The 23551-nt window shown below is 42.9% G+C and overlaps 1 protein-coding gene across 3 annotated transcripts in view; it reads right to left on the reverse strand.

Moving 5' to 3' along the window:
• The window catches only part of LOC124263683 (dentin sialophosphoprotein-like), a 101435-nt gene that overhangs the window by 62197 nt on the left and 15687 nt on the right, over positions 1–23551 (reverse strand). For all 3 annotated transcript variants that reach the window (XM_046698338.1, XM_046698337.1, XM_046698339.1), the window contains exons 6-11: positions 16472–16560; positions 14732–14790; positions 14281–14318; positions 13222–13670; positions 10681–10847; positions 983–2868 (exon numbers count right to left, since the gene is read on the reverse strand). In XM_046698338.1, coding sequence (XP_046554294.1) covers positions 983–2868; positions 10681–10847; positions 13222–13670; positions 14281–14318; positions 14732–14790; positions 16472–16560 — 2688 coding nt within the window. The remainder of the gene's footprint in view (positions 1–982; positions 2869–10680; positions 10848–13221; positions 13671–14280; positions 14319–14731; positions 14791–16471; positions 16561–23551) is intronic.

A 23551-nucleotide genomic window follows, 5' to 3' on the forward strand; every position in this document is an offset into this window, starting at 1 on the left:
GTCAGTGTAGAAGAAGACCTCGTCTTCTTTCTCGCCGGTACTTCAGGGATGAGGATCGGCCGCTCATCGTAAACGTCTGCTTCGTCTGATGGGTTGATATCTGCGGCGAAGGACCTCGACTTCTTCGCTGCCCCCACTGACGATTTGACTGTAGACTTGTCTGAAGACGGCGTACTGGTCTTCTTGGACTGTGACGAGGATTGTTGAGTCGAAGACGATCTTTTCCTAAGACCGGAGCCCTCATTTCTCTGCTCTGCAGACGTCACCGGCAGCACACTGGAATGATGTACCTCGACAGACAACAACCCACGGTTATTAACGCATTCACCCTGTTGAGACATGACTTTGTAACTGCCGTCTCAATTTGTCCTTGGCACGTCTATGAATAGAATATAAATAATTACAAAATTCAGTTTGAGATAAATGCTGGCAAAGTTTACAGCGGAGGCTGGAAGAACATATAGAAGTCCAGTTAGGACATAGTAAATGCGGATCAGCAGCCGACAATCGAAACCTGCAAGAAATGCAAGTCTTCATGAAATGTAAACAAGTTGAGAGATGTTGTCCACAACAACGTGAAAAACGGACAAATTTAGAATAAATTTCAAACCATATTGTTGCTAAATCCTTGATAAAGCCCTTATACAGCCTAATTTAGTATCAAAAACTAAAATTCAAAGGATATATGCCGTCAAGGGGACCCAGGCGCTCTCACAACCATCCACTAGGACAAAGAAGGAGAGAGTGACAAGCATGGCCGATCATGTGACCACTTTCACGGCAAAAGATCGGCAAAAGGGAGACAACTGGGGTGAGTGATTTTACGTCCACTTTTTTGAAGGGAGCTTCAAAAGGGGTTTCAAGTGTTCCACTATAGTTTGCAAGAAGAAGAAGACAAGCAATTAAGCATGAGTCAGGATAAGGAAATATAACAATTTTACCCTTTCAACCAAATAATTGAAGGATTACTATCATTTCTCACCTTTTCTTTGTTCTGAAGCTAAGCATCGGTGTGTGGGATGGGATAATGCTGACAGTCGCATTTGTATTCTTAGAAATAGATCCAGTCACATCACCACCAATGTCAAGTCCAGCAACACTGACCGACTTCTGACTTGGACCTTGGTCATTGAAGTCTGCTAGAGTTATGTCCCCTCCATGCGAATGCCCAGCCTGCTCGTTCACACACTGCAGATCTCCTGGAGTGTTGAAATGTTCAGATGGGGGAGCATCAGCTTTACAAAGATAAGGTGCAGTCACAGTATTACCACTCACATCATCATCTCGCTTGGCACTATGTGTGGTGGTATTGCTTTCATCCTGTTTTTCATCCATATCAAAGGCACCAAGCAGTTGAGATGTATCTTGCATGCTACTTCTTGCAGATTTATTCCTGCCTGTATTTGATGATACTTTGCCTACAGGGGAATTATTCAATTCATGATCTGCTCCATTAACGCTTTCTTTACTTGACTGCTCTACTTTTCCCAATATTTTGTCATCAGTTACATTATTGATTGTGTGAGCTGAACCTTCATCCAGTTCTGCTTGATCATCGTTTGAGTGATCTGAACTAGCCTCCAGTTCTTCTTGGTCAGTGTCTGTGAGATCTGAACCTGCCTCCGGTTCTTCTTGGTCATCGTTTGAGTGATCTGAACCAGTCTCCAGTTCTTCTTGGTCAGTGTCTGTGAGATCTGAACCTGCCTCCGGTTCTTCTTGGTCATCGTTTGAGTGACCTGAACCAGTCTCCAGTTCTTCTTGGTCAGTGTCTGTGTGATCTGAACGAGCCTCCGGTTCGTCTTGGTCACTGTCTGTGTGACAAAAATGTGCCTCCCGTTCCACATGGGTACTATCTGTGGCATCCAGACCTGTCTCTGCTTCCTGTTGATCTACATTTGTGGCATCTACATCTGCCTCCAGAACAATAGATGCATTTCTCTGTGTCAAAATCTTTTCATGGTCACTACATCTTGCATTGTTTAGTATTTTCTTCGACTTTTTGTTTTCGTTTTTGTTACTCATACCTGTCAGGCTTTCATCCACATTAGCATTAATGTCAGCACAAGAGGATTTGTCTAATGTTATGTTTTTACATCTATTATTCCTTCCAGAGGAGAGTACTTTTACTGCGGTTTCAGAATGTGTCTGTTGAACAGTCACATTTCCAGAATTTGACAGACTCTTCTTCTGCTTTCTGCCCTTACTGGAAGAAGGCTCCAGAGGTTGGATCTCTGTGTCATCAGTCACATTTCCAGAATTTGACAGACTCTTCTTCTGCTTTCTGCCCTTACTGGAAGAAGGCTCCAGAGGTTGGATCTCTGTGTCATCAGTCACATTTCCAGAATTTGACAGACTCTTCTTCTGCTTTCTGCCCTTACTGGAAGAAGGCTCCAGAGGTTGGATCTCTGTGTCATCAGGTTGGATCTCTGTGTCATCAGTCACATTTCCAGAATTTGACAGACTCTTCTTCTGCTTTCTGCCCTTACTGGAAGAAGGCTCCAGAGGTTGGATCTCTGTGTCATCAGTCACATTTCCAGAATTTGACAGACTCTTCTTCTGCTTTCTGCCCTTACTTGATGAAGTGTCAATTGGCTGGATCTCTGCTCCTCCAAGACTCTGCTTACTCTGGCTGCGTGTTCGCCTTGTAGACACTTTCCCAGTCACATCTTCACTTATACTTGCATTACTTTTGTCCCCAAGAGATTTCTTTCCATGCCTTGACCTGTTCAATGGTGTCTTGAGTTTTGACCTTCCCTTCTTGTTAGAATATATACCTGGGGAAGACATTTCTCCACTTTGTTGTACTGGGCTATTCTCGGTCTCTGTCAGTTGTGAAGAACATTCTGCCTCTTGGTCACTCATGGCTGACTGAAATGAATGAAGAATACACAGTAAAATGTTAGCACTGCAGGCAAAGGTAAAAAATGTAATTTTTATTATAAAATTAATATTTTATACTTATCCTGACTCATGCTTATTTGCTTTCTCATCCTCTCTTCCTAACGGTCAAGTGGAAACTTGAATCCCTTCAATTCCCTTGAAGCGAACGTACAATCACTCACCCTGAATTACCTCCCTTTTCCCGCCAAAACTTGCACGTGACCTGCCATACCTTGCTCCTCACTCTCTCCGATATAAGACCCACACAGGTTTACAGGGAAACCCGTGTGGTGAGAGGGGACGGTTGGGAGGGCTTCATCTCATGAGTCAGGATAAGTATAAAAATGAAATTTTTAGAGTAAAATTAATATTTTTATACTTATCCTGACTCATGCTTATTTGCTTGTCTTCTTCTTCTGGCGAACCTAGTGGAACACGTATATCTCCCAATTGAAGTTCCCTTCAATAAAAGAAATCACTCATTAGTACTCACCACGAGTTACCTCCCTTTCCCCAAGCGCGGGAACGAGGGCGCCACCCAAGCCCATGTGCTCCACTCTCTCCTCTTTTGTTTTGAGCCCAACACTTTATTTTTCTCGAGAAATCCAAAGTGCTAAGTGGGGAGGACGGGAGGGCTTACCTCATGAGTCAGGATAAATATAAAAATATTAATTTTACTCTAAAAATTTCATATTTTTTTCTTATCCTGACTCATGCTTATTTTGTTTTGTAGAACCTACGGATAGGTGGTGGGATTATATATACTTTGGATTTTACTAATTAGTGTTTCGAACTGAGATAATTGTAATAACCCTATGGGAACTTCATGAAGGCACTGAACTGAATTCCTGCTGTATATTAACAGCTGCCTCTTAAGAAGGTTATTACAATTTACTGAATATAATAAAAGTATATAGAACATTAATTAAAGCTAAAGCTATTAATGTGAAGTATAAACTGTAGATAGTTTATAAGTATACTTTTATAAGAACCAAAGTAATAAGCTTACAATATGTATATATATAAGCTATAACATAATTGTGCTTAAGGTATAAAGATAACTTAAGCTGTATAATAGTAACCAACTACTGAGAGTTTGTTAACTAATACATGTTATGAAATGAACATATGACTGAGCTTAAAGATAGAACTTAAGCTGAACATATATATAATAGTAGAACTCGTAAGAGTTGTAGGTATATGTGTATAATGATATAAAATCATAGTACTGAGCTTAAGATAAAATTTTAACTTAAGCAAATATATATAGATAGCACGTAGCTATTAGTACTGTTATCAGATAAGTATAAAATCATCAAGATAGACTTATCTTCTCCGTGGAACTGTCAACTGTTGAGCGAGGACCATGGGACCGAAATGGTGGATACCTGAGACGTCCTTGGTGGTGATATCTCTCAGATAATGGTTGGCAAACACCATATCGGATCTCCAAAAAACATCCCTCCATAATGGTATTTAATGAACAATTTCCATGTAAAGCTAAAGTAGAAGCTAGTGCTCTAATTTCGTGGGGATTAGCAGCACTTGGAGGGTCCAGTCCAGCTGCTCGAAAGGCACGTAATAAGGCGAGTAACTCTGGTGTTTTAGTCAACTTGACGCCCGTCCTCATAGTAATGACTGAACTTATGGCTGCAAGATAAGTGGATAGTGTAGATCCTTTCAGATTCTTAGTTTGGCGTAGGAAACACAAGAATTCTGCCACTTGAGGATGTGTAGCAAATCTGGCTGAAAATCCTTTCTTAGCAGCATAATTGACAAAACTGCGCCACTTGTCATCGTACAAGTTACGAGTAGAGTTACGTAGTGCAAGCGTGACCGCCTTCGCCGCTCTGGTGGAATAACCTCTCTTATTCAAACATGCTTTGATACAGTCCACACGTGAAGTTGGTATGCTTCTGGTGTTTTGTGCACTTGTTTGGTGTGCGGATGTATCAGTAGATTGGAGCGCAGTGGGAGCTGAAGTAGTGGTTTTCCGATTCCTAGTATGAGGTCTGGAAACCACGTTCTCGCTGGCCAGTAAGGCGAGACCAAAATCAGATCGAGGCTCTTCGTTTGACTGATTTTTAGCAAGACTTGTGGGATCAACGCAGGAGGCGGGAAAGCGTACGCGTTTAGTCCCTCCCACGATATGCTTAGTGCGTCCGTTGCCCAAGCTAGTGGATCTGGCACTGGCGATACGAAAGTTGTCAGTTGATTGTTGAATCGGGTGGCAAATAGGTCTATGAGAGGAGATCCTATTTCCATGATTATCTGATTGAATATCTCTGTGTGGAGCATCCATTCTGTCGGCGACGGCTGGTGCGGCCGAGAGAGAGCGTCTGCTAACACATTTTATGCTCCTGGAATGTGGCAGGCTTTGATATGAATGTTTAGACTGTCGACTAATTCCGAACAGTCTGAAACATCGGGTGAGTAGATTCAGTGATCTTGTTGACCCTTGTTTGTTCACATAAAACGCCACTGTTGAATTGTCTGTGTGAATCATTAACTGGGCGTTCTGTAACAGGTTGCTCCAGTGACTTATGGCGTTTATGACTGCTTGCATCTCTAGCAGATTTATGTGACATAAGCTCTCTTGAATGCTCCATAGGCCTGACGCTGTCCTGCCGGTAAGGTGGGCTCCCCAGCCTATTAGTGACGCGTCCACGTAGAGGTGTATATCCGATTCCGGCTCTACTAAGGAGACGCCTACGCAGACATTCAATCTCTTGGTCCACCAGAGTAGATGTGGTTTGACATAATCTGGTAGACTGAATGGTAGAGGGTCCTCGAGATGAGCAATGATGAGGACTTGTAATGGACGCAATTGAAGCCTGCCTCTGAGTGTCAAGTCTTGAGCTGATGTGAGTAGTCCCAGTAGACTCTGCCACTGTCGTAGTGGTAACGGAGAGAGTAGGGCTTGGGGAATCAGTTGTTGTATTTTGATCCATCTGTCCTCCGGGACTACCAAACGATTCTGGGCTGTAAGGAATCGTATACCTAGAAACTGCAGATCTTGCGTGGGCTCTAGGTCCGACTTGAGTAGATTTACTAACCAGCCTAACTGTGTTAGTAGCTTGATTGTAAATTCCAGCTGTAGTCTGAGACGCTGTGGATCTGGATCCACCTGTATACCGTCGTCTAGGTAAAATGCACTCCGCAGGCCTTGACGATGTAGGTATGAGACAATAGGCTTGGTTACTCTTGTGAATACCCAAGGGGCCGAAGTGATTCCGAAGGGAAGTACTTTCCATTGGTAGTGTATGCCGTCTAGCATAAACCTCAGATATTTCCTTGACCTGGGATGAATCGGAATGTGTAGGTATGCATCCTGCAGATCTATACTTACCATGTAATCTAGTGGACGAATTAGCTGACGGAGTTGAGGTAAATGTATCATCATGCGAAGCGCTGGTGGTTTGCATAGAAATTCTCTGTTGAAGGTGCTCATGTTGTAAATGAGGCGATACTTCTCTTTGGAATTCTTTTTCGGCACTAGGAAAACTGGGGAGTAGAAGCCTGGTGTGATGTTTTGCTGCTCGAGAACTTCTAAGGCCTGTTTGTTTAGTAGAGACTGAACTGTTTCTCTTAACATCGGTAGTAGTGCCAGCTGAACGTTGAACCCTGGTGGGTCGACTGTTAACGGTGGCTTGGCCTTGAGTTGTAGACGATATCCGTACTGAAGGATGTTGGATACATACGGATCTTGAAGTATTCCCCAGTTTTCCCAGTGTAGTTGCAGACGTCCACCCACTTGAGAAGGTTGTACTGGGACGATTGGGGGTGGAAGACTCCAGTCTTTCCGAACCTGACTTTCATCGTTTAAATCCACGGGCACCTCTGGATGATCTGCCTCTAGCTGATCCTCCTCTGAACTTGTTGTATGGGCTTAGCGTGAAAAGAATTCTTGGGATTATTAACAGCCGCTAATTTCTTATCCCGGGCCCTCTGTAGCCCTGAAAACTTAGACTTACCCGAGTACCTCTGTGCTGATTGTTTAAAGGCGTTGGCTAACGTATCCATAGATTTAATCATGAGAACTTCTCTAGAATCTTTAGATACTTCCTTGGAAACCTTGTTAATGTTGCCACCAAACAGTAACGGTGAAGACCATGGAGCTGTGTACAGAGGCTCTGTGAATTGTTTATTCCAAGAGCAGGAGGCTAGTAAGCCTTGCCGACGTGTCATAGTAGTGATTTCAGTAAGAGCTGAAAGATGGTCTGTAAGGAATTGTTGATCTTTTTTCTGCATAAGTAGTGCTGAGTAAATCATCCTACTCTCCTCATCCGTAGAGTTCTTGAACTTGGTGATGAGAGTTTCGTTAATAGTCCTAGACCTATTAAGTCCGAAAAACATCCTCCTGGAAATGGTATCTAACTGGGCCATCTTGCGATCATCAATGCTATAAGTTCTGGACTTGGAATCACTGATTAGTTGAAAGTTCTCATCAATCTCCTGAGTCTTGAAAAAGGGCTCCATATTATGTCCATAAAAATTCTTGGCATTGAAGAATGGTAAATGGGTAGGTAGGTTTTTAGTAGATTTGGCGTAAGTAGTATCCAGATTAGCAGGAACGGCTGCGATAGGATCCATAGGAGGCACGGTGATATGATCTACATCATCATCTTTCATGAGGTAAGTTTGGGTTGTATCCTCGTTCTTAGAGGGAGAGGCCAGTTGTAATTCGTTTACCATCCAATATCTTATCTCAGCTTCTGAGAAAACAATACCATCATCCTCCTCTGATGGATGGTTGTATGTCGGAGTCCTAGATCTGTAAGAAGATCTATGTGAGGACTGAGGAGAACGGACTGAAGAGTGGCTAGTGTATGTAGACCTTGGAGAAGACATCCTTCGCGGAGACTGTGATCTACGTGAACAGTGATGGCTTCGCAGACGTTGTGGACTTCTCGAACGTTGAGGGCTACGCCAACGCCTTCTAGGCGATGTAGAACCACTTAGCCTTCGGCCCCACGCTAATGTATGGATTCAGTGTCTGATCCGACATATGAGCTTGCTTCGCATGGACTTCTCTTCGTGCATGACAAGGTGCGTGCGGCTAAGCGGCCTTCTCGCCGAAGCCTCTTGCAATAGGTGCGGCTCTAGCCTCCTTAGCGAGGAGGCTGCCTGGGGATACCTTATGCAAAGAGCTCACCGGCAGGGTTGCCCTTCGCAGAGGCGCGTCTATGGGCTCAGAGGCCCTACGCGAAGCCAAGGCGGGCTCTGAGGCCCTGTATGACTTGATATGGGGTGGGCTCTGAGGCCCGTGGCTCTGAGGCCTCTGTAAGCCGTAGCGGTCTTCCATCACCCTCATTATCTGGTTGATCAAGTCGTCTGAAGCGGTCTGCGTTGAAGAGGGATGTCTCTCTGCAGAGGTGACGGGGACCCTCAGATAAAATTTCTGGTGATAGAGTTGGCATCTCCTGTTGTGTGTTCATCTGCGCTGAGGTGACAGTCACAGAAACGGGCCGTTTCTTGTGACGAACTTCTGGAATAATAATAGGCATATCATCATCATATAATGCTAATTCTGTAACTGGTAAGATATCAGAGGCAAAATTATTAGATTTTGTTGACTTCCCTTTAGATGAAGGTGTAGAGCTTGGTGTACGCAAAGTACGAGATGATATGGATGGTTTCCTCGACTTGGACTGAGAAGACGGCAGCTCTTGAGATGCAGGTCGCTTCTTGGACATAGCAGACTGCGTCCCACGCTTATCCGCCGAGGGAAACTCAGGCATGCCACCAGCAGGTGGCGTGTCCTCAGTCAACAGTTGACATGAAACATTAATATGCGATCTATTAGCGATGTTTGAATTCTGTTTACGTGATTTATCTGCCTTCCGTCTGTAAACGGAACATAAATATTTGTCAAAGGCAGAGATAGGTAAATTGATACAAAATTTACAACGAGAATCAAAGGAACATGGAGTAATGCAACTAGGGCATTTTAAATGTGGATCGGTATCAGAATAACGTAGTTTACATTCTGTGCAAATTTTCATTAATGTAGCTTACTGAACAAACACGGCGAATCGTGATTAAAACAGCAGAAACACAATTAACAATCAATGCAAATTGAATAATTATACTAGTACTACCTCTATACTAACGTATAAGAGGAACTTAACTAAATATAATTAAGGATATAGTGTGTTGGGAGACACAGGTGCTCTCACGTCCAGCTCACTGGGCGAAGAAGGAGAGAGTGAAGCACATGGGCTTGGGTGGCGCCCTCGTTCCCGCGCTTGGGGAAAGGGAGGTAACTCGTGGTGAGTACTAATGAGTGATTTCTTTTATTGAAGGGAACTTCAATTGGGAGATATACATGTTCCACTAGGTTCGCCAGAAGAAGAAGACAAGCAAATAAGCATGAGTCAGGATAAGTATAAAAATATTAATTTTACTCTAAAAATTTCATTTTTATACTTATCCTGACTCATGAGATGAAGCCCTCCCAACCGTCCCCTCTCACCACACGGGTTTCCCTGTAAACCTGTGTGGGTCTTATATCGGAGAGAGTGAGGAGCAAGGTATGGCAGGTCACGTGCCAGTTTTGGCGGGAAAAGGGAGGTAATTCAGGGTGAGTGATTGTACGTTCGCTTCAAGGGAATTGAAGGGATTCAAGTTTCCACTTGACCGTTAGGAAGAGAGGATGAGAAAGCAAATAGGTTTGCCAGAAGAAGAAGACAAGCAAATAACCATGAGTCAGGATAAGAAAAAATTATTTATTTTATCATAAAAATTACATATTTTTCCTTATCCTGACTCATGCTTATTTGTTTACCGAATCCGACGGAATCTGTGGTGGGTCAACCACCTAACGGGATTCCCTGTACGATTGTCTTCACGTCAGCGTTCGCTTGATATATATACCCCCTGGGAATTTCTTCTTCTGTGGCTAACTTCAGTATTTCTTGATGCTTGTCGGGGGACCACCTTCTTATACATTCGTATTAGAAGTAAACTTCTTAAGTTTTGTGGATTTAGTATACTAGACGCCTGGTTGTCTAGATATCTGCAACGACCCAATATGTTACGGTAAGAACTTTACCGAAACTGGAATCGCGACCCATCGGTTAAGGTAAGAACATTACCATAACTGAGTCTATGTATCACTCATGCGCCGGTGGCAATGGACAGTTGCCTGGCGTCAACGAATCTGCGTGACAAGGGTGAGTTTCTTCAATGTCTGGCCGGTACAGTGAGTTGTTGCGCTACGACTAGAGGGCCGAACTGGTGTATCCCTGATACGTCTTCTGTGGAGATGTCTCTCAGGTAGTGATTAGCGAAGACAGTGTCCGACTTCCAAAAGCAGCCTTCCATTATAGATGATATAGAGCAGTTTCTGTGTAGGGCGAGTGTCGAGGCTACATTGAAAACATGTGAACAAATAGTCACCTGGAATGAAGTGAAATTGTGAATTAATTGGACATACAATGATAAACAACATATTTAGAAACACAATCACGGAAGAATTTGTGCTATATATCCAAAATATTTGAAGTTATAAGCCGCGAAGGGACCCTGAAGTGACCGCCCAACCGTCCACTTGGGCGATAGAGGAGAGAGTGAGGAGCAAGGCATGGCAGGTCACGTGCTAGTTTTGGCGGGAAAAGGGAGGTAATTCAGGGTGAGTGATTGTACGTTCACTTCAAGGGAATTGAAGGGATTCAAGTTTCCACTTGACCGTTCAGAAGAGAGGATGAGAAAGCAAATAAGCATGAGTCAGGATAAGGAAAAATAGAAAAGCTTTCAAAGTCCTCATACTAGAATAGCCACAATTCTTTGTCAGGTAACCTTTTGGACAATCTCCAACTGTATGCTGGCAGCCTTAGTGGTGACATGTTTCTCTTCCCCGTGAGGCTGTAGCTGCATGATGTGACTCAGTCGGCTGCGACCCAGGGAGTCAGGTCTCTTGAGGACAGTTCCTGTCACGTCATCATCTTGGCTGCTTTCACTACATGCTGAACAGACAAATGGAACAATATTGGACTATTAAACATGTTGTACAACTTTCAAGATCTTATTTTCCAGATAAAATCTTTATGTTATGGAAATTTGCAAATAATTTCATTCACTAGTGGCTTTGAGGCTGTCCCATTGTGAATATATCACATATATTATATTTGTTGTTTAATGCCACTCAGAAATAGTCAAGCCATGGTCTGTAAATAAGCAAGTCAGAAAAAGACAATTCAGTGATTGACACCACAGGCATTGATATATACTGAACCACAAAAGAAACGCTACCTTTCAAAAGCTAATGCTAAATTTTGTTTTTACAAGGTGGTGTTTTTATTATGATTGTACCATTTTGTTAACAAGTTTTTAAGTCAAATTGACAGTTTTTACCAACATCAGTGTGTTTTCTGATGAAAAAGCATATTGACCAAATGCACCTAAAATGGCAGATGTGGTAAAAGGTTCTGTATGACATTCGTGAAAATGAAAATGAATGTGCATATCGTGACTACCCTACCAGTGAAAATGTGTAACAAATTCGCCTGAAATCATTCTTGTTTTGATACAATCGCCATGCCACGACTTACGAGAGATCAGAGGAACCAACCCTTGGGACGATTGCAAGTTGGACAGATTACACGGAGGGTAGCCAATCATTTTAACTTTCATGTTAGGACAATCTACCGACTGCAGGAGTGACATTAGGCCACTAACACCATCAAGATCGTCAAGACCATCTGCAGGATCGCTTCACCAGGGCAACGGAAACAGCACGCCAGACCATTGGGACTCACAGCAGACCCATCAATGCTGATACAGTGCGTCGACGTTTGCGCAGAAGAAATCTCTTCGGCATGATGAGCAAACACCGTAACCACTAAGCTACCTCACCGCTCCCAGAGTGAGAGTATGGAGAAGGCATGCAGGGCTCCGGATAACTTTTGGGGGTGTGGGTGTACTTACACATCATATCACAAGTGGACGTGTACTGGGAATTTTGAAGGAGTACTGACATGTTTTTGTGTGAGCGAGTTGGTGATGTGGTTTGTCTGGATGATTCATCGAACACTATTTCAAACCATGTATTTGTATTTGAAGACGAGTGAGAAATAACTGAGCGACCGTGTGATGCGCGAAATGTCAGGTCCGATATATTGGATATAAATAGGAACAGTGTATTTTTTAGCCAATCAAAAATAGTGATGCATATTGTTGCATGGATCGCAAGGGATTCCCACTGGCGGGATTTCCTCATGTGTCAAATCCCGTTTCACAAAAGAAACTCTTGACAACAAGTATTTATCCGAAATAGATTTCCATTTGAAGGATATGCACGGAAATTAAATGTTAGATGTACAAAGGTATTTATGTCTGTACATGATACGCTTGAAATCTTATATTATGTTGTACTTCATTGATTTTGAGGCATACATTATGGCTGTACACCCCTTATCTGTAGCCCTGGCATGGGAAACGTTTTTTCAATGAGTGTATTGTTGAAAGAGACTTGTGGGGTGGTCCAAGCATCGTGGTGTGGGGTGCAATTGGTCTGAACCAGAGAGTTGGCCCCGTGGTGTTCCAAAATCTCAGTCTAGGACGAGGAAATGGCGTGACAGCTGCTCACTGTATAGACCAAGTCATAAGACCCCATGTTGTACCACATTTTGGACGTCACAGAAATCATATCTTCCAGCAAGACAATGCTCATGCTCACACTGCCAGAGCAACATTGGAATTCCTGAGACAACATGGCATTCAAACCATACAATGGCCTGCACTTGGATTTAAGTCCAATAGAACACCTTTGGGACGAGATTTAAAGAAGACTGAAGGATCTCCACCCAAGGCCGACAACAGTGGCTGGACTCCATCAGGCATTTTGCAGAGTATGGACCCAAGTGCCTATGGCTTCCTCAACTGGCAAATTCATTCCATGTACAGACAATGCAATGCCGTCATCGATGCCCATGGAGGCCACACACGATACTGACTATATTAATGGTACCATTTTTGGTGATTTGGGAGTGAAATCTAAATGTGATTCCTGAAAATGTGTTAACCATATTTGTCAAGTTTGAACTTAATAATCCGTTTTGATTGTTACTTAGAGCAAATTATACTGTGTGCTTTAAGAAACCTCTATCGGTGTGACATTTCTTTTGCAGTTCAGTATACATAAATGCTATACGATGACAAAGAACTACGTCAGCAAACAGAACAACTGATCCTCTTAGTTGCCCCTTTTGCAAACCATGGGTAGCTGAAGACCAATTCTAACCCAGATCTTTGCAGGTACTTTGTCGCTTAATGCAACATTGAAAAATATTATATTTCACAATAGTAAAATCACCATTCTAGTATACATGATGAACCTACTTGACTGGGAAGACTGTTCCAAGGGTACTTCCACCGTGCTTTGGTTGCAGTCCTCTGTACACTCTGGCTTAGATTCTACATCTTCCATTTCAGTCTCTACATCACACTGTTCACTCCGACTTACAGGAGGCTCACTCGAACTCGAGACTGTAGAGTCCTCTGGTATGACATTTGCTTGCTTGTGGCCAAAGGATTGTTGGTGCTGAGTGTAGCTACCCTGGACACTTCTGGTGTCTGGGCACCTCTGTCTTTCTGCACTATCATCAAGGTTGTCCTCCACCAGCTTCGAGGCATCCTCTACGGCATGTCCACCCCCAGCCCCCTGCTCAACTCCCTCACAGTCCTCACCCTGCCCCCATCCACCATTCTCCCACCCGGTGACAGCAGGTCGGTGTCTCGGGTTGATCACCACCTCACCTTCAGATCCATCCTCACCAGTCATGGAGGAACTGGAACATTACCCACAAAACAATTCTCTTGGGAACGACATTTTTGGTACCAGTAATTCCATAACTGTGGTAGGACACAACAGAAAACATTATAAGGCTGAAGTGCAAACAGGTTTAGAGACAAGCAAGTCTTGGGATGAAGGTAAGCTGATCTGAGGATAACTGTTTACAGTAAGTTATGGTCCTTTATCACATATTTACTCATAAAACCCTCTTTTGTGATATATGTAACTACATAAACCAATCTCCGTTCTAAAGTAAGCATGCACAAAGCTAATAACTGTAGGATCATGATGCTTAAGGTTATTAAATATTTACTGGTGACATAACAGCATAACACAAACAAGTCAGATTATTTCCATCCACAAAGTGGATGTAACATATGTTATATTTGGGATTACACTTTCTCAGTAAAGTACAGATTCTAGTACTTTTTTTGCAAAAGGTACTAGAATCTGTACTTTACTGAGAGAATGTAATCTGAAATATAACATATGTTACATTTGACCACTTTCTAAAATGGCATTGTGTTTTTCACACAAAGTGGATGTAGTCTGTGTTTTCCTGAATCCTGAACATGTCTCTACTGCACCAGGTGGACTTTACTTACATATTTTCATCCCTTTCCTGTGGCGTATCTGCACCAAGCTGAAACATTACCATCAGTCACAGTATCAACGGTCACTCTTTAACATTACTTATCAACCAAAGCAAAATGTTCAATTGCTACACAACATAAGCAATTCATAGTCTTCTTGATGGTTAGGAAATTGCCAGTCCTGTTGTTGGTTTTTATAAAGGTAATATCTCCTCTTCCAAAACATATAAAGCTAAAGACTGCAACAATGGATTCAGTCAATTCTAACGAGTTGGTGGCATCATCTCTTCTGCTGCAACTGGTGATACTTCAAAATGACAAAGGTTCTGAGTTTCAAGTAAAACACAAGCAGACATGACGACATCAGTATCAACTGCTAACTTTGTTGTGGAGGAAGAACAGATGTTCAGACAAAGAAGGCGTGAATGAGAGAAAGTTGCAAGAGAGACATATAAACACTCACAAAGCTCCTGGTGTCGTTAGCACGAATGCTTCTGTGGAAGGACAGTATACTCTCAGATTCTGTAAACAAAATCTGCTATCACAAAATACTGTTATCAGCAGACCCAGTCAAATTATCTTGACCTTTGATCTCGGCAATGAGCTGCCAGAAAATTTGCAAGGAAGTATTGCTTTACAATTGTAAAGATACCACAGCATAAGGTTAGAATTATACTGTGAGCATGACATTCAATGCACAAATCATCAGAATAACTTTGACATGACAATCGTAACATTTGACAGGTGTTGAATTAGAGATTATCTTCACTGATTGTAAATACCATTAAGTAATTTTTGTACAATTCTTCTCTGGGTGACTCGTAGCATTTAACTTCTTAAAATCCTCGTGTCTTACCTGTATTAATAATGTTATCAATAAAGGATAACAGAAACGAAACCACATGACTATCTACAATCAACTAGCATCGGAGTAATAGCTGGTCCGCCCAACGATCCCCATTCCTCGGACAGAGGACTACCGCCATGTTTTGCCACTGGTGATGGTTAGTTCGTGTTGACAAGCTCTTGTGTGACGTCACCACAAGGCAAGTTGTTGCAGTGGACACTGGGATTGGTATCCTGTGTGGCGGACACCTGGTCATCACCTGCCTCAATGTTGGTGTAACCTGGTGCTGAGCGAGTCACCAGGCAATGTGACATTCACTAGCGCATATGTCAATTTATCCCAATTTTGTTCCACTTGAAACAGAATTTGTAGTTAGGTTTTGATGCTCTTGTTCCGCATATCCACAGCCCCAGGGGTGTTTACATAGTAATGAAGGTACCTGCATGCCCAGGAAGCACAGTTCGAACTGCTCAGTTAAGAATCTATGTATTAGCAGCCCCTGGTCACCTAGAACTGAGAGAAGCTCACCTGGCATTCCAAAGCATTCTGAGTGCATAGCAGGGACAAGTGGTTTGTTTTCAGTAGCGTACATTCAGAACCAGGGCGTCACAGTATTGAGGAAGATATGATATGGTCCATTTTAGGATTTAGGAGGAGGGTTTAAGCTTAATGCTGTCTAACCTTTGCTTCATAAAACCATATTCTTTTGTTGTTCAATCTGGACTACCAGTACACAAATGCAGATTACTTACAAAATACACCAAAGCTGACTGACAGGTGAATATTTCCTACTCCTTGCTACGCATGGTTGTTGGCTTAGTGTATTTAGTTGTACCTACAATAGCACTTGGTTGTGGTCTAAAGGAACAATATTAATAGTGTACCAGCATTGTCTAATATGTTCAAAAATGGTTCATGACTTGTTCATGATTCGCTTATTGTACCACGGAGTCTGGCAGAGAAGACTCTCTTGGAGTCAATGGATTCTGCAGGGAGTCACCCCAGAGAAAAATTATACGAAAATTACTTTTAAAAATAAGCTATGGTTTATAAGTAATTGAACTGCTCCATATCATATATACAATCAAAAACTGAAACAAATATTTGCTAATAGTGATACACCAGTTAATGATTCAGCACTGCAGACAGTATTAAAGAACACTATATATTTTGGGCTTAGATTTTTAACATATCTCACACAAAATCCCTTTGTTCTTACAGTACCAACACAGTTTTAATTGACCATGATAAATATTTCCAAGGTAACAATATATTTGTGATGATATTTCAGTTCCTGTTTTGCCACAGATTCTCGATTATCTGTAGACATGGCTGTTGTGAGCGTTTGTACTTCACCTGATTCAGACCAGTAGTCATCAAAGTTTTCGATGCCATCATCACATCTGCGGATATTTTTCCCAGCTTTTATATTCTTCCCTGTACGACTGAAATGAAAAACACTAATGCCAATATCATGAATATAGCAGAATCGTTTGTGAAAAACAGTTTCATCATATACAGAGTGAGTGAGTGAGTTTAGTTTTGTTTTACGTCGCACACAGCAATATTCCAGTCATATGGTGGTGGTCTGTAAATAATTGAGTCTGGACCAGACAATCCAGTGATCAATATCATAAGCATCGATCTACACAACTGGGATACGATGACGTGTGTCAACCAAGTCATTATGGTTTTAAGCTGAAAACCCAAGAGCAATGAAAATCAATATTGGGTATTGATTTATCACTGTCATAAATTACAACAATCAAATCATCCTTCTTAAATGTCATATGGTGCTCACATACCCTGAAATAATTTGTGTGCATGATATTTGTTACAAATATGATGGAAAAGGAATGTTGCTACCATAAAGAAAGGTGCAGTGGACATGTAACTGAAAGCTGTAATTTCTACCATCAGCATAGAATATAACACCAGGGGTGGAAATAACCCATTGCCTAACGTCCAATTCAAGTGTTTTTTTCTGCTGGGCAAGCAAATTTGTATATCATACTGTACCGGTGTCCAGTTGACTTTCCAACGTTACTTATGTTGTTTACTTAAAAAATCAACAAGAAAACGGCCGGTATAGTGGAAAAATTATCAGGGCAAGTGATTTTACATGTGCCACTGTACCGGAGTACACTAGTAATTTTAAAGTTATTTCCACCCCTGAACACATTTGTTAGTGCCTTGTTCTCATAACATTTGCTTCATATGAGTAAAATTTAGCTAAACCTGTAGAGGTTTCCAATTCTTTGAAGAGAATCATCCTTGGGGTACATATATGCATTTTCTGCGGCTGAAAATGTCATGTGACAGTTGTATCAATGTTTTAATACAAATATTGTACAATAAATAAAAATCTTTTTTATTTATTATACGGCCCCCACCACATGGAGTTCCCCCCGCTGCTACACATGCGTAGCCAACCAGGTAAGCACCTAGGCCCGTATCATCATTCCTTCTGCTGAATAAATCAGTGAACAGAATTGCGGGGAGGTGGGTGGCCCTACCCCAAGGACGATTCTCTTCAAAGAATTGGAACCTCTACAGGGTTAGCTAATTCTTTTTCATAGAGATCGTCCTTGGGGTACATATATGCATTAACTCAAGACTCCCAAAGACCGGAGGCTAGGGAGGAGGGAATTCTGTCAAAGTACACATAAATAGCGATCGTTAGGAAGAAAGTAACAGATGCCACAACACTAACCTGTCACGTGTCCCGAAGCTTCCGTGAGAGACATGATGGGAAGGTAACCGACAAGGAGGAACGTACTGAGACCCGACCTCACAAGTTAAGCAAAACAGTTTGCACACTGTGCAAAAGTAAAAACCCCGCCCACATGGTGAAATTTTTAAAAGAGCACCGTAAGGGGGAAAATCAACTCACAACCGACCATAATCTCATGAGAGAAATCGAAAGTAGTTAGATATGATAACAGCGGATATATCAATTATACACAATTGAAAACAGCGTCATCTGTCCAGATAACCAAGACTCACTCGGTCAGGGTGGCAGGACACTGTCCATTGGAGAGAACAGAACGGCCAAAACGCGCTCGGTCATGGGAATGTGTATCAAGCTGATAGTGCCTTATAAAAGTGCTAGGCCTGCTCCAAATAGCGGCAGAGCATATCTCTTCAATGGGCAATGCCGATGCAAAAGCCTTGAAGTGGCCACTACCCTGACCGAGTGAGCCTTTAACCCCTCAGGGGGAGGCTTGCCCTTAGCCTGATAAGCACGACAAATGTCCGATACAAGCCAGCGTGATAGGGTCTGTTTGCAAGCCGGCATCCCAGCCTTCCCGCCAACGTAACAGCAGAACAGATGGGTACCCGTACGGATCTCTTGTGTTCAGTTGATACAGACCTTGAGGGTCTTACGGACATCCAACGAGTGAGTGCTCGTTGCAGTGGTTCCAGATGTGGAAGGCTGGGTAAGAGTAAGAAGTTCGATAGGAGCAGTCACATGGAAAGCGTAATCAATCTTCGGACGGTAAGTATCCAGGAGGCGAATACTGACATGATCTGGATGGAACACAAAGCATGTTAGTCGCCAACGATTTGCCCAGATGTTACCGCCACCAGAAATACGGCCTTCCATGTTAACAGCTGAATGGAAAAAGCCGATAGACGTGAGAAAGTAGGACCGGACAGCCAATCTAGCACGATTGACATATCCCAAGGTGGGCTGGTACGCCTGACAGCAGGTCGAACCCGATCCACACCAGCTAAGAAGCGCTGCATAAGAGGGTGCTGCCCCAGAAGTGCACCATAGACAGGGCTGTGGAAAGTGGAAATAGTGGTGGAGTAGCCACGAATGGTCAAAGCCGCCAAGACTTCTTCCAAACGGGCTTGCAGAAACTCTTCGAAACTCCTCGAATTGTGTCTGCAACTGCTGCAGGAATTCCACGTGCTTCGAGGCGAGACCTGACAGAGGCCAAGCCACCCACTGAATCCTTGGATTAGGGTATGGCACGCCGTTCTGAGTGAGAATGTCCGGTCGCAAAGGTAATAGAACAGGGGGCTGAGCCAGAAACCTGAGAATTACCGGAAAACAACTCTGTGACGGCCATAGCGGTGCCAGTAGCACAAGCAGCCGAGCTGGCTGGGTGGACAGCTGAGAGAGGACCCGGGGAATGAGTGGTAGAGGCGGAAACGCCAACAGCACCTTGCCCGTCCAATCCAGCAGGAAGGCATCGGAAGCCAACACCCTCTGGTCTGGTATTCGAGAGCAGAACACGGGTATCTGCGCCGGACGCAAACAGATCCACCTGGAACAACAGATACAACTGGGAGATAACTCCAAATATCTGCCGGTCTAGCATCCACTCCTGCGGGGCCAGGATCCGGCGAGAGAGAGCGTCTGCTCTCACGTTCTCCAGCCCCGGGAGATACACAGGAATAACTTGACAGTCGCACTGGTTGCACCAGAGGGGAAATTCCCACGTCTCCCTTAGGAGCGCTATGGACACCGTGCCGCCTTGCTTCAGGATGTACGTCATGGCCATACGGTTGTCCAACTGAAGACAAACCACCTGGCCCTGAACATGCTCCCGGAAGCGCTCAAAAACCATCCGTACAGCTCTCAGTTCTAAGACATCGATGTGAAGGCGGGCCTAGGCTTCGGACTAGAGTCCGGACACCGACAGACTGCCCAGAACACCCCTCCAGCCTGCGAGGGGCGCATCGGTTTGAACTGTAAGAGCTGGCGTCGGGATTTCCAAAGGGACCCCCTTCGAGAGATTCCAGACATTGGTCCACCACTGAAGGTGAGGAGACAACCACCTGGGGACTGTGAGACACTTCTCCAGATCCTCAGAGTGAGTCCACAGACTCGCGAAAGCTTGCTGTATATGGCGCATCCTCAACCGCGCCCGACACACGACAGAGGTAGTTGACGGCATATGACTCAGTAGACGAAGCCAAGTCCGCGCTGGTGCCTGGGGCTGGGAGAGGAACGAAGACACAATCTCCCGTACTCTGGTGACCCGGTCGGGCGACAAAGAGACAAGACCCTGTTGAGTTGTGAACCGCGTCCCGAGAAAAAACAAATCCTGGGTGGGTACCAGGTCGGATTTCTTGAGGTTGATGACCCAACCTCCACAGACTCGGCACCAAGGCCCGAGTCAGAATTCGGATCTCCACGTGAAGAGGAGCTGAACCCCGACCCGGCGGTAGGCCGAGCCACACACACCGCGGGAAGGGAAGAGTCGAAAGAACTCTCAGCTCTGTTAACTAACACCACACTCGAACCCCGGTCCCGAGACACGGGAGGAAGCCCGGACAGAACTGGCTCCCCAGCTCCCATGGGGCGGGGTGGCGAAGGGACCGGAATCCCAGGAATCCTCAACGGACCCTGCTCCAAAACTGAGAGGGGGACTGGGAGCGAACCCTCCCCCTCTGAGAGTGTGACTTATGCGAAGTCGACTTAGATTTAGCCTTTTTGGTCTTGGACAGGGGAACCTCCTGGGTCAAGTCCCCTCCCGCCTCACGCATTCCTTGTAAAAAAGGAAGTCAGCCGCCCGTCTCTTCTGGGCCCGGGGGGAAAAGCCCATACACAATTCACAGATGTCAGGGTTATGCCCTGCCTTCTCAAGACAGCATAAGCATTTAACATGCTTATCTGAGCGAGGGATATTTTGCCCGCAGGCAGTACACTCCGTAAACGCCTGAAAGCAAACATGCAAGCATGTAGCTAACGGCTTAACACAACAGCATAAATATACACATACAAAACATTGAAAATTACGTGAATGTGACAACGCGACATGAAATACTTGGTTAATAACGCAATATTTCAACCATGTGGCACGCCAAACTTCCCGCCATGGAATAGCATCACGTGCGTAAACCACGGGAAAGCTAGCGTAAAAGTTTAATACAAAGTCACATAAAAGAGAAATACTGTAATCAGAGTTATTTTCGCATGGGATTAATTTTCGCGCTTTTAGCGCAAAATGATTGTGCGCGAATAATCATACCAAGCGAATTATTCTTGGTCAAGTCATGACAAATACTTAAGTAGGAACAACATGCAATTTGTTTATTCTCTCAGATAACAACTTTGTGATGGACACCATCACTCAGGCGTTTGAAATGCGCGAAAAAACTACTGCGCTAATAGGTCTTTTGTGAACTTTCCGCGAAAATTGCACCCTGTACGATTACAGTAACTGACTGCAAAGTCCAGAAAACGTTTCTCAAGAACGAATAAAGGCCATACATACAGTAGTTGAAGTCTCAGACATTCTTCCGATAAGAAGTAAATCAGCTTGTAACTCTTTGGAAACACGTGTGAACGCTAGAGTGACAGCAGAAGGAATGATGATACGGGCCTAGGTGCTTACCTGGTTGGCTGCGCATGCATAGCAGGGGGGTAACTCCACGTGGTGGGGGCCGTAAAATAAATAAAAAAGATTTTTATTTATTGTACAATATTTTTATTAAAACATTGATACAACTGTCACATGACATTTTCAGCCGCAGAAAATGCATATATGTACCCCAAGGACGATCTCTATGAAAAAGAATGAGATTATTTTTGCAAGTCAACACCAAGGCATTTATAGGATTAAACATTTCCTAAAGTATATTCTCCTACATTGAAACTGTTTCTATACTTCCTTTCAAAAGGTTAGACTCACTAGTGTAAATATAGCCACTTACTTCAGGCAACTGCTCTAAACTATATTTTGCAAAATATTCCATACTGTTACTGTTTACACGTGAACTGATGTATTGCATAACAAATTCGTAACGTTGAATAATTATTATCATGAGGTCAATACATGATAAAAATCAGTGAAAATTGGCGAATTCTTAACAAAACTTTACACAAAAACTCAGCTGTTCACATTAGTGATGGGAATTGGTTGAAATCGCATAGTTGATCAAAGCTCCAGATAAGATTTAGCTCATGTAGGTACTGTACCCACTGTATTTTTTTGGAGTGGGTATTATGAATGTTGAGTGGGTATTTCATTTTCCGTTACCCACTGCTTTCAAATATGTGCGTATTTCAGTCATTTTACTCACCTAAGTATTATGTCATTGAATAAGTTTACTGAGCAGATATGTTCTGCCTCATGTCATACCTAATCAAAACCAACTTAAATATAATGGAAATGATTTCATACAAAATCACTCATCCTTTACTGACAGTACAACACTAGTCCTATACTAACAGTACAACTTGATAGCAATCGATGACTTTTTCATTACGCAAGCGATTTTTATAAATATATTCCGTACGCATTTGTTTTAAACTTTTTGCGTATCTAACATTTTAAATGCGTAATTGGTACGCAATAATTATTTTTCAAAGCGTAATTGGAAATTTTCTATACACATTTTACCAAGATACGCAGCTTATCTGGGCCTCTGGTTGATGATTGGTTCATTACCAACGAACAATCATCGAAAAAAATTGGTTATCGTCATTTTAAAGATTTTTCTATTCAGGTTGTTATTGTAGATAGGTATACAGTCAGACCTTGTTTATCCGAACACTTTTTGTTCGGACAAACGAATCATTCGAATATCTGAATCAGGACCTAGGCGGTCGGCTACATGTGAAAAACAAAACAACTAAAAATAACATTGAAACATAACTACATCTTTATTTAACATAACATCTTGCATAACATAACATGACATAAATTACATCGGCTTGAAAAAGTCTTTGAATGATAATTGTTGACGGACAGAGTTGTTATTCGCTGCTTGGATTTTTAACAACAGCTCCAGGTTTGTGAGGTCGCCGACATTTTCAAAGTGATAAATAAGATCTTCAATGTGAGATCTCACCTGATTTGATGTTAATGTCTGGCTGGCTGGCTGGCGTATTCTCGTCACAATCTTCCTCTACTTTATCATCACTTTGATTTTCTTGTGAAACAATGCTGTTATGTGGTACTCTGATTTTTTAAGAAACTGTGCATTTGCATTTGCAAATTTCACATCCAATGTAAAATGATGCAACTTGCTACTTTAAAGTAATGACTAATACATCATGAACATAAACATCCTGGAGTGAGGTTTCTAAGGATTAGACATGTTTCAGGCCTTCTAAGGTATGTTCCATCGTCAAGGGTTTCAAAGACTAAAACAGCAAATCCAAAATCGTTTGTGTTTGATTATGAGAAAATGTGATCGATTGCTTGGTCGTTAGGTCACTGCGACCATCTTTGATTATTTCAATTAATCTGACCACCACTAGTTCACATGCACGATATTTGCACATGCTTTTCAGCAATCTGATCATGCAATTCATCTGCATAAGGTTTGCAGTTGGTTCCCCCAAGTTAGTGGAGAAATCAATCTTCGATGTAACCATATATTATATATATATACACATTACATATAGTGAGTGTTTTAAGTGAGTCTAAACGTTTGAAAGGAAGTATGTAACCCTTTTTGTCTTTGAAATAC

Source organism: Haliotis rubra, unplaced genomic scaffold (assembly GCF_003918875.1).
Source record: "Haliotis rubra isolate DU_JTF1 unplaced genomic scaffold, ASM391887v1 Scf894, whole genome shotgun sequence".
NCBI classification, from domain to species: Eukaryota; Metazoa; Mollusca; class Gastropoda; order Lepetellida; family Haliotidae; genus Haliotis; species Haliotis rubra.